Source organism: Saimiri boliviensis, chromosome 12 (assembly GCF_048565385.1).
Source record: "Saimiri boliviensis isolate mSaiBol1 chromosome 12, mSaiBol1.pri, whole genome shotgun sequence".
NCBI lineage: Eukaryota > Metazoa > Chordata > Mammalia > Primates > Cebidae > Saimiri > Saimiri boliviensis.
Genome location: NC_133460.1, coordinates 99,026,477 through 99,038,939, shown reverse-complemented (window position 1 = coordinate 99,038,939; position 12,463 = coordinate 99,026,477). Strand labels below are relative to the sequence as shown.

Here is a 12,463-nt window from a genome sequence, read left to right as displayed (position 1 = left end):
TGAACTGAATATTTTTCTGTATTTAATCAAAAGCAGAGTTCTTTCCTGATTTTTCCCTTTTCAGGCTGTGGTACACAGCCTGGCTAAGAGTCCTGGGCTGGCACTGAGCCTCAAGGCCTAGTCTTACTTCCCAGATTGCGTTGAGACCTGTGTGAATTAGCTTTTTCAAGACAATTGCCTCCACCTTAGAATGAGAAGCTGTGAACTAGATACGAGTGATTTTTCAAGCCTGGCTGATCACTGGAATCTCCTGGATGGGGTGGGAATGGCCTAGAGATGAAGGTCTCTCTAAAAAGATCCATTTCTAGGCTATTTTCTCCCAAAACCTGCATGCTAATTTAGTAGTTTCTGAGGGTTCTCAAGTATGTTACTCAGCCAGGCTGGAAGGCCCTGTTCCCAGTAAACTCTAAGAGCGATTCTGATCCTGACCCTGAGAGGTCACTGCTTTGAAGTTAGTATAATGATATACAAAGATTTATTAACTATGACCCTGTCCCTGGACATTTGGGGCAGCAAAGGAGTACTAACTGTTACTACTGCCTCTCCTGCTGCTGAATGACAATAATTCTGCTTGAATTGGGGGCCTCCTTTATAGCTAATAAGTTATATTCATACAGAAGTTAATTTAACCCTCTTAGCAATTCTGTGAAGGGAACCAAGAGTTAATATCTCTAGAGTGACTTTGAGGCTCACAGTTTAAGGGACATTCCCAAGTTAATGGTTTAAACTCAAGTTTTCTAACTCTAAATCCAGGTCTCATTCTATTATGCAAATGAAAGAAGGAAGTTATCCAGTAAGGGCAGAGGATACAGGGAGGGAGGAAATTCCTGAAAAGAGCTATTTATAAAACAACGAAACTCACACTTCAGAAGCCCTGGCCCAAGTTGAGAACTGGATTCTGGCCTGTCCCATAAAGGATCGATGTGAGACTCGGGTCTAAAATAATAATAAGCTTGGATGGGAAGAAAGCCTTGGGCTTGAGTGGGGTAAGTGAGTTGCCTCTGGGGGAATGCAACATGTAAAAGGCACTTATTCTTGGGGTCCTGCAACTTCAGGGTCAGCCGTGGAGCATGCATCCCTCTTTAAATGCTGTGTCCAGGTCCAGGCCTGGCGTGGTCACAAGCAAAAGAACCTGTGCTTCTTGTGTCAAGTGGGCCCTTGACTTCCTGACACCTTCCTTACAGAACAGATTTAAGAGTTGTTGAGGTTTAGCTAATGAGTTTGAAGCAGTAGGGAGACTGGCATTCAGCGGAGTGCGATTTTTTTATTCTTAAATCAAGTTCTGAGTTGGTGGTGCCAGCTGCACCTCCCTGTGGCCTGATCTCCCTAGCTGGTCAATCCAGGCGTGTTACTCTACCTCTCTGAGCCTTCACTGTACCGTGGAAAGTGACATAGCTCCACACGTGGAGAGGACACCAACTGTCCTCAGGACTTCTAAAGTGTAAGGGTGTAAGAATTTAAAACTCTCCGTGATGACTGGAACTGGCCACATTTGTGGGGTCGTTTTAAGTCCAATTTTACCTCTATGTGTTTATTACAGTTAATTGCCAATTGTTAGGCAACGGAGGGGCAACTTAAAGGGGACTTAGCAGCTGTGGAAGTAAAAATGAATGTCCAAAAGCTGCTACTTGCTCTTAAGTAATGGCTTCTGACTCAGATTTGTGGTGACATTCGGCTTGTGAGTTTCACATTTTCTAATTGACAGCATCACACATTTGAAAAATCACATTGATGGAGATTATTGGCACATAGACCAAGTGCAAGTGAGTGGGCATAGAAACTGTGATATGTCTACTAATTATTGACTTTTTAAAAAGGCTGTCTGCCTGGTACCTGGGAGAAGAAACTGATCTACATGCAGAAGGCAATATTTTTGCCAAATATGCTGCTTTTAATGAACACCTACTATGAAGAGAAATTATCTTTCTGAAATGAAGCTAATATGAATTCTTAAATGGATATTTACAGCCTGTCCTATTTCTCCCAGTTTATAAGGGACTGGATCTCCAGTACCACAAAACATTCAGTTCACCCATGTAGATGTCTAGCAAAATCTGATTCTGCATAATCATCACAGAATTCTAGGCACAGTCCCAGGGAACCGAAAGACTTACTTCTTATTGCTTGACCTGTAGCCAGTTCTCCTGGGGCGGGGCCTTAAACTTCACTGGGAATTTATGGTATTTAAAATATTTTTTCATGAAGGACTTTCCATTTGGAAATTTACTGTTCTGTGTGCCTTGCTAGGTGACTTGTTGGAACATCTTCGCTAATGAGTGGAGGTAAATCATTCCATTTTACTACCTGGTTGCCCTTAGAACCAGTACCTTCCCCTTCTCAAAATGAGGCACATTTATTTGTTTAGACTGTCTCCAGCTGGCTGGCTTGGTTATGACCGTGTTTCAGACATGTTGGCTGCTGCTTCTCCAAGAAATGAATGAGCACCGGAGGGCAGCAAGCAGAAGGAATGAGGAAAAGGAATGAAATTGCTGCAATAACCTTGAGGGCTATGTCTTTCTGTCTCCAGGCGCCCGTTTCCACCTGGAGACCGAGTCACATTCAATGGGAGAGACTGCCTTTGTCAACTCTGTGCACAGCCGATGTCATCCAGTCCGAAAGAAACCACCTTCTCCAGCAGTAAGTGCCCCCATGACCTACTGACATGAATACCTGTGTAGTCCAGAGGTAGCTCAGGCAGGTGCCTTCCTTTTTGAGAAAACCTGTTAGCTGGAAATGAGAGTCATCTATCTACCTGAATAGATATTTCTCCAAAGATGACATTAAGGTGACCAACAGGTACATGAAAAGGTGTTCAATGTTATCAGTCATAAGAGAAATGCAAATCATAAGATACCACCTCACACCTGTTAGGATGGCTATTATAAAAAAGGCAGGAGGTGACAAGTGTCAGCCTAGGTGTGGAGAAAAGGGAACCCTTGAACACTGTTGATGGGAATGTGGATTATTAATGCAGGCGTTTTGGAAAACAGCATGGAGGTTCCTAAAGAAATTAAAAATAGGCCAGGCGTGGTGTCTCGTGACTGTAATCCCAGCACTTTGGGAGGCCGAGGCAGGAGGATTGCTTCAGGCTCATGAAAAACAGTCTGGGCAACATGACAAAACCCCATCTCTACAAAAAAATGCAAAAACTGGCTGGGTATGATAGAGCGTCTGTAGTGCCAGCTATGTGGGAGGCTGAGATGGGAGGATGGCTTGAGCCTGGGAGGTGAAGGTTGAGGTTGCAGTGAGCTGAGATTGCACCACCGCACTCCAGCCTATGTGACAAAGCTAGACTATCTCCAAAAAAAAAAAAAAAAAAGGAAGAAAAAAAGAAAAGAAAGAAAAAAATGAATGAATTAACAAACTACCATGTGACCCAGAAATTCCTTGGTATACACAAAAAATCTAATATGTGAAAAAAATTAAATTAGGAACAAAATTAAAGCAGAATAAAAGAGCTGCATTTATATGGGGCAGAGAATACTTCTCTCAAAGATGATACCTAAGGAAACATTTGAAGAAAGTGTGGAAACCAGCTGTACATATATCCAGGGACTTGTCATTATTTACAAGGTCTTATCTGACCTGTCAGAATCCATAGAGAACCTACTTATCCCCAAATAAAAATATTTGGCCAAATTGAACCATTTCTTCTGTGAAATAACCTCGAGTAGACCAGTTAACACACACATGAAGTTGATGCATTATGAATTGTGGGCACCAAGCAAGGAAGCTCTATTCCCGTCTCTTTCCTGGGACTTCAGGAAGTGAACTAGAGATTTGCCTTAGTTTCCACGGCTTTGGCCAATCCTTGGGAGACTTGGAATAAATGTCTTTAAGCTCTTAAGTGAGTCTTAATAGGTAAGAATGAGATAAACCACTTATGCACCAGAGAAATTCAGTGCAATTTATAATAGTGATTTCAAATCTTCCTATTAAATTTGAAGTCTTATACTTGTTAAAAATATAAATGTTCTGACTAAAGCATTTGCATAGAAATTGGATTTCGACCATTGGGAGGAAAGAAGAAAATACACGTATTAGTACATCTTATTCAGCACACGTGACTGGATCCTTGGCATGTGAATTTATGTGACTTGCTGACAAATAACAGCGGCTTGGGTAGGATGACAGCTACAAAGCAAGGCGCCGTCTTAGACCCGTAGTAGGGTTTTGAGTCCTTCACCATTCTTACTACCCTGCCCCAAACACAAGAGAGACAGTCACCCTCAGGTCACTGGGAAGGTAACCTCCAGTGGGAATCATCACCCCATTATTTGGGAGGGCTTGCTTTGAAAGTACATCACCAAAAACTTTGAAGGAATTCTTGCCGAGTTAAGAAAAAGAGGCTTTTATGATTGTGATGATTTCCAGGATACGGTGACAGCTGTAGCAGAGAATCATGTCATGGGACATGACATGGCCTGTCATGGGAATGGCTGTGTCCTCACTGTGAAGTCCTTTGGTCTAACTATGTTTTTTTACTAGGTGGGGAAAGTGAGGCTCATGGGCATACTTAAGGTCACATAAGCTATCTAATAAGATAGGGTCAGATGCAGGTCTTCTGGCTCCTGGTTTTTTGTTCATGCTGTCTCCTTTTTAAATCTAAATCTAATACTCTCATTGTTTGGTTTAAGAAATAGAAGTCTGGGCTGGGCGTGGTGGCTCAAGCCTGTAATCCCAGCACTTTGGGGGGCCGAGGCGGGTGGATCACGAGGTCAAGAGATCGAGACCATCCTGGTGAAACCCCGTCTCTACTAAAAATACAAAAAAATTAGCTGGGCATGGTGGCGCGTGCCTGTAATCCCAGCTACTCAGGAGGCTGAGGCAGGAGAATTGCCTGAACCCAGGAGGCGGAGGTTGCGGTGAGCTGAGATCGCGCCATTGCACTCCAGCCTGGGTAACAAGAGCGAAACTCCGTCTCAAAAAAAAAAAAAAAAAGAGAAATAGAAGTCTGATTTTTTATTTATTTATTTATTTTTTTGAGACGGAGTCTTACTCTGTCATGCAGGCTGGAGTGCAGTGACCCAATCTCGACTCACTGCAACCACCACCTCCCTGGTTTAAGTGATTCTCGTGCCTCGGCCTCCTGAGTAGCTGGGATTACAGGCAAGTGCCACCACGCCAGGCTAATTTTTGTATTTTTCTTAGAGACAGGGTTTCACCATGTTGGTCAGGTTCATCTCAAACTCCTGACCTCGTGATCCACCTGCCTCCGCCTCCCAAAGTGCTGGAATTCCAAGAAGCATTGCCGTGTAATTTGGGAACACATTTCCTAGTCACAAGTCTACCACAATGTTGATTCTGATTTTTATTAAAATTGTTTCTTTATATTTTCTGTTTTTATATGGCATACATGTTATATTCATGTAAATGAAGAATATCTAACTCAAAGCATTGCATGTTTAATATTAGATTTAACAATCATTGCTTATGTGCAGATTGTTGGACCAAGTCGTATTTTCTCCTTTGCTTCCAATGGATGAAATCCCATTGCTATGCAACCGCTTTGGTCAGGGTATCTTTATTTTTAACAAGTACTTGTCTATTTAAATAAGTACTCAAATGGCATTTATGGGGTATGTGAGTGTCTATAAAAAATAAAGCTCTTTTATATGGATACACACTTGCAAATTACCCAGACGAGACAGGCACACAAATATTAAAGCAATGGGAATTTTTGGCAAGTTTCAGAAATTCATTGAAGCGTAATTAGAAAACACTTGTTTGCTATTCGTAACTCTTCAAGAATTGCTCTATACTTTAAAACTAGCCTATGTGGCTTTAGTTCCTTTTTTATGCCTTTTTAAAAAATTTTAATTTTTTTTTTAAATTCCAGGGTACACGTACAGGACATGCAGGTTTGTTACATGGGTAAACATGTGCCATGGTGATTTGCTGCACCTATCAACCCATCACCTAGCTATTAAGCCCAGTATGCATTAGCTCTTTTCCCTTTTAAACTGAGTAAAGCTTCCTAAATGGAAATAGAAAGTGGCCTTTTTAAGTGTGAATCTCTCCCTTGATAATATTCACAGAGTCAATGAAATTTACCAGAAAGTCAAGGCCACGGTCCTCTTTTTCCTTTGAAATATTCTGTTCAGAAATGAATTTGCTCTTCTGAACCACAGCTTTATTTCACATTCTGTGACTGGTTTCCCATAATCACTAAATAGGAGGGGAGCACAGTAGATAGGTAGAGAAACACAAGCGAAGTGGATGGAGTGACATTTATATGAAAGAGTCTCTGAGCTTACTGAGGAAAGATACAGCCTTTTGATTTCAGCTGCTTAGCAGCTGCCATGTCTATTGTTCTGGTTTAGGAAGAACTCCCACTGGAGAACTCTGTTCAGTGCTTCCTCCACCTTGCAGTAATTCTTCTAACCTTGATACTGATTTTCTTTTCTTTTCTTTTTCTTTCTTTTTTTTTTTTTTGAGACGGAGTTTTGCTCTTGTTACCCAGGCTGGAGTGCAATGGCACGATCTCGGCTCACCGCAACCTCCGCCTCCTGGGTTCAGGCAATTCTCCTGCCTCAGCCTCCCGAGTAGCTGGGATTACAGGCACGTGCCACCATGCCCAGCTAATTTTTTGTATTTTTAGTAGAGACGGGGTTTCACCACGTTGACCAGGATGGTCTCGATCTCTTGACCTCGTGATCCACCCGCCTCGGCCTCCCAAAGTGCTGGGATTACAGGCGTGAGCCACCGCGCCCAGCCTTGATTTTATTTTCTTAATCAAGCACTCACATAGTACTTATGATATATCAGGTACTGTGTAACTGGTTTACATTATTAACTCATTTAATCCTCATAACAATCCCATACCTTGGTACTAATACTATCCCCTTTTCAGAGAAGAAGAAACAAAGGGTCATAGAGGTTAAATAATTTGCCCAAGGTCTCATAGATAGTATCAGAGCTGGGATCTAAACCCAGGCTATCTGGCTCCTGATGCCATGTTCCTCTCCTGGGTATTTCTTTGATGATGTAAATATCATTCTGTGATTTTCAAAGACATGAGTCCTGAGACTTGGAACAGTGGCGTATTCATCTACAGATCATCCAGGAGCCCCAACTCCAGGAGCTATGCACTTTCTATATGTCACAGCAGCCTCCCTCTTATATCAACTTTTGGTGAATGGAACCCCCCAGGCAAGTTTTTTGTTTTTTTTGTTTTGTTTTGTTTTTGAGACAGAGTCTCGCTTTGTTGCCCAGGCTGGAGTACAGTGGTGTGATCTTGGCTCATTGCAACCTCTGCCTCCCAGGTTCAAGTGGTTCTCCTGCCTCAGCCTGCTGAGTAGCTGGGGTTACAGGCATGTGCTACCACACCTGGCTAATTTTTGTATTCTTAGTAGAGATGAGGTTTCACCATGTTGGCCAGGCTGGTCTCTAACTCCCGACCTCAAGTGATCTGTCCACCCCAACCTCCCAAAGTGCTGAGATTACATGCATGAGCCACCATGCCCAGCCAAAACCATCGGGAAGTTATTCATAGAAGCAAACAACCTCAGTGAATTATTTAAAACTGTTGCTGCATTCAGTCTAATGCAATTTCAATCCAGTAAGCAATAGACTTTACATAAAAGCAAGACAGTAGTAAAAGTTAGCACACAGGGTTTTGGTAAACATTAGTTAGATTGTTTTACTGGCTGAATCATACTTTCAAAAAATATTATGTCCAGAAGATATGCTTTACCAGAAGGTTAAGTAGAATCTTCGAAAGCTTCATTCTGCTCCATTCTTCATGTATTTACCAATAATGGAGAGAGAAGCTGGATTCTCATGGGTTAAGGAGTGATGTGAGAGAAAGTCTGTGTGTGGCAACTGAGAGTGTAGGGAATTGGGTTTGAGTTGTCATTTCCTGCAGCATTTCAATGTGTTTCAGACATCTGAGCAGGAGTGGGCTGCTGTCTACAACCACCCTTTCCATGTCAAAGGGTGTCTGACTAGTGTCTGATGGCATGTGGGTTTGGGGAAATTGACAAGATGAACACCCACACAAACACATGCAAGCTCATCTTTTTCTTTTCCCTCCTCTGTGTGCAGCGTCTTTATTCCAACTACAATTGGAACTTCTGCTGATATCAGGACAAATGCTCTAGCTGGACTGAATTGAAATCATTTCAGATAAAATTTATCACATGCATGTTTCCAAAGGGGAGGCAGACATTTCCAACTGTTTTACTTTTCTATTTAGTCCAGTAGCCTTTAATACGTGCAAGATAATTTTCTTCTATCTTTATGTTATCTCTCAAAAAAAAAATAATAATTGTCAGGCTGAGTGAGCACTGTCTGCCAAGGGAGTGTAGGGAAGATCTCCCCTGGCTTCCAAGTGCCTAGGGTCATGCCCTGGCTTTTCCACTTGCTGTCAACCTCTTTACCTCCCCATCCTCCACTTCCTCATCTGTGAAATGGGATGGTAATGGATCCCTACATTATAGGATGACATGAGTAAATAAAGTGCTGTGTACTTACAAAACAGTAAATAACTGCTCAGGCACGATTTCTGAATTTTCATGGAGGATGGTTCCCACATTTTATGACTCTGTTTTTGTCACTCTGCTGGTCATGACAGCTGCCTTTTTATGCTCATTTGATATTTTCTACCAATATAAAAACTGACAAAGGCAGGAATGCATCCACACATATAGCACATGGATTGTTGGAGTTTGACTCATAGTGATGTGTTTTTATGACAGCATCTCCAAAAACAGATCTGCCTCCCTTCTTTAGACACGTTCTCCCCATAGGATACAATGGCAGAGGAGGGCTGGCAGGGAACTGCTGAAGAGTAGGGGTTCTGGACAAGTTCTTGGCTGGTTCTGATTCCAGCTCTAGCACTTAAAGGATATGTGGCCTTGAGAACTCAATCTGTGTCTGTTTTATTTATTTATTTATTTTTTGCCTATACAATGTGAAACAATGGTAGTTCCTTTCTCATAGGGTTGTTGTGAAGATCAATAAAAATGAATATCTTAGAAGATTTATGACACATAGGAAGCTCATATGTGTTGGCCATTATTCTTTAAGGAAGTTGTGAGCCTGGAATACTCAGGATCAGAAAAGAGAAGGAAAGGGAAGGAAGGAGAAGACACAGTATAATGGTTGGGAATGTGGGCTCTACATTTCAGAGTGCCTGGGCTGGAATCTTTGTCCTACCTCTTCCTATTCATGTAGGCTTGGGTGAGTCATTTGATGTCTCAGAAACTCAGTGCCCTTCTCTATACATTGGAAAATCTTTACTTCAAAGAATTGTTATAATGACTAAATGAGATACTAAATGGGGAGAGGGAACCTGTAAAAGCCACGCAGGAGGAAACCCACCCAGAACAAAGGCTTCATTATTGTGTGTTTTGAGAAGTGAAATTGGAAGACAGAGCAAGGAGGCCAGGTCCAGGGAGGCCTGGAGGAGTCTGGCCGCGTGGAGTTCCTGAGGATCATTTTAACCTAGAGGATAATCAGATGAAAACAATGTTCTAGAAAGATGAAGGTGGTGATGGAGAGAGTGATATGCAAAATCACTAATTTGGGATCAGGGATCAAGGTTGGGGAGACCATTGATTGCAGTTACTAGTAACGGCTGTGGTAAAAGATGAGGAAGGGAAATGAAAGTAGTCCCTTGTTTATAAAGAGCTAGGATGCCATTCACTCATTCGACAAACATCTCATCCCATTGCGCAGCTACTATGTTCCAGGCATTGTTCTAGGCATGAGCTAAATTGTTTTTGTTTTATTTGTTTGTTTTTGAGATGGAGCTTCTCACTGTTGCCTAGGCTGGAGTGCAGTGGTGCAATCTTGGCTCACTCCAACTTCCATGTGCCAGGTTGAAGTGATTCTCCCACATCAGCCTCCCAAGTAGCCAGGACTACAGGCATGTGTCACCATGCTGGCTATTTTTTTTTTTAAATTTTTTTTTTTTTTTTGTAGAGACAGGGTTTTACTATGTTGGCCAGGCTGGTCTCAAACTCCTGACCTCAAGCGATCGACCCACCTTGGCCTCCCAAAGTGCTGGAATTACAGGCATGAGCCACTGTGCCTGGCCTAAATTCTTTATTATATACTTAACATATTATATTACTATTACACAGTTGTCATAACTAAGAAACCGCCATTGGCACATAGCCAACTACATTTTAATTGTTCACATGCATGTCCACCTCCACTACCAAGAAAATGAAAACTCATGGAATATAGGGACTCTGTTGTTTTTCTTATACAAGGCCTAGCACTTAAAGTCTTAGATAAAAATTCCGGAAATTGAATCAAAGCTTTCTCAACCTTTACACAGTACTAATTACAGTCTTCTTGTTTTAGTATTCATTGAAAAACAACACACCTATTACAGAAAGGTACAAAAGATCTAAAGATCACCTGAAATCCCATCACCAAGAGGTGACCTCTGTTAACATTTTGGTGAACATCCTCCTGAATATTGCTCTAAGTGCTATAGACATGTCCACAGTTTGACATAACTTCTCCCCATAGTATTTTGTTTACATGTCTTCTTTTCAAAAATTACTTATTCTTCTGAGTGTCACACAAAAGGCTAAAACCCTGAAATTTACTTGGGTTGCTTGGCAGTAGGGTTAGCTCACGTGTGTCCTGGCAAAGCTGTGCTTTGATTTTCATTATAGCATATTACCATATAGCCCTGTTACCTCCTGGCATATTTCTCTCTCTGACCAGACAATCAGCTACTGAATGGCAATAACTGATTTTTTTTTTTTTTGGTTGGTTGGTTGGTTTGTTTGGGTTTTTTGTTTTGTTTTGTGGCTTTTATGAATAGCACTGTGCACCTAGCAAGCACATGTTCATTTAATGAGTGAATTGACACCATCCCAGGAGAGCCTTTGAGGGACTAAATCTCAGCTCCCAGGTCTCAATGGTGAGGTCTGATTGCTGTGTGAATGAAGATGCAGTTTGCATGCGTGAGAAATAAGGTGTACTGGCATGTTTAAACTCTCTTTTATTTTCTCATCTTACTTGCAAGTGTTTTCCCTTACTTAGCAATAGGGGAAGCACTTACTGCTTCTTATAAATTTGTTGATAACAGAATCACATGTTTTTAAGAAAAGGTAGAGGTGTCAGGGATTGTATCTCCTCAACTTTGAATATAACACTGGAGAGCAGCTACACCTCTCTGCACATCTAGGGAACCAGCCCGTGACCTGGAGGGGTGACCTGGTGTGGCAGTTTTAATATTGCTCTACTGGATATTGAGAATGGTGTTGAGAGGCTTTGGAATCTTGCATAGTAGCCAAAGGTTCACTGTAGCAGCAAGGTATATTGCAAAGAGGAACAATAATATTTAGATTTTTCCTGCTGAAATCTGTAACAATGATGACCCAGACGTCAAGATCCCAGAGTGATCCATCTTTTTCCTCATCCTGAGCCTGAATTATCTCAGTCTCAAGAAAGAAAGAAAAGTTCTTGCTTTATAGGGAATGGGTACAACCTTAGAATTAATTTAAAAGTGGTTTCAGTAGGTGGAAAGTTAGTGGCATTTTGTTACTTGCTGTTTTTGTTTCAGCACTTACGTGTCTTGCATGATAAAGCCCACATCTAAAAACTTATCAATAGAAATGGAATTTTAATAGTTGGAACAGCATTTATTTCCCAGTTGAATTTTAATTTTTAAGTAGCAGTAAAAATTTAGCTGTTTTTACTGCTACTTTAAAAAGGACTGTTTTGTATACATGTAATTGTGTATTTATACAGATTGGCCACCACTGCTTTCAAGATTTGGGATCATTCTTAGCAAACTCCCCTTAAAATGTACCAAGACCCAAAAGAATTAAAAAAAATACTCAGACAAATATTCATACATGAATGTTTGTGTAATTCCAGAGACAAGGTATAGCAATTGCTATTAGTAGTTGCCTCTAGGAAGGGAGAGGGAGAACTAGGTGGCTGGTAGACAGGGAGAGAAAGGAAATGATTTTGACTGTATTTTTCACCATATTTTTTACCTATTTAAAACTGAAGTGTATTGAAAAATAATATATTGTTTATTTTTCAAAATAAAAGGCTCATTCCAAAGTCTTGCTGACGCCTGCCCTTGCTGTGACCTTCAGCCGTGTGTGTATTAAGTGACAGGTCATGTGATGAAAGTACTAGAAGTGACATTCTACCCCTTCTTTTCTTCCTCCTAGCTTTGGAATAGCATAAATGAGCTGATGTTTGCTAATGAGTATGAATCTGAGAAGCTGACGTAGAGGAAATCAAGTCTGATTTCCTCTTTGGCTGGAGACCAGGTATGCTAGGTGAACATAGCCGGTTAAAGATTTATCATAAACCTCTTCATCAGGTTAAAGTTTACACATAAATTAGGGAAATCAGCTCAAGGGCAAATTTTCTGGAAATAATTTTTTTTTAAATTGAGGTGAAATTCACATAGCATAAAATTGACATTTTTTTTTTTTTTTGAGACAGAGTTTTGCTCTTATTGCCCAGATTGGAGTGG

The 12,463-nt window shown here is 41.1% G+C and overlaps 1 protein-coding gene across 21 annotated transcripts in view; it reads left to right on the top strand.

Annotated features, from left to right (window-relative positions):
- ABLIM1 (actin binding LIM protein 1) overlaps positions 1-12,463 on the top strand; it is a 403,495-nt gene that overhangs the window by 257,112 nt on the left and 133,920 nt on the right. For all 21 annotated transcript variants that reach the window (XM_003922182.4, XM_003922180.4, XM_039464994.2 and 18 more), the window contains one exon: positions 2,528-2,637. In XM_003922182.4, the coding sequence (XP_003922231.2) occupies positions 2,528-2,637 (110 nt within the window). The remainder of the gene's footprint in view (positions 1-2,527; positions 2,638-12,463) is intronic.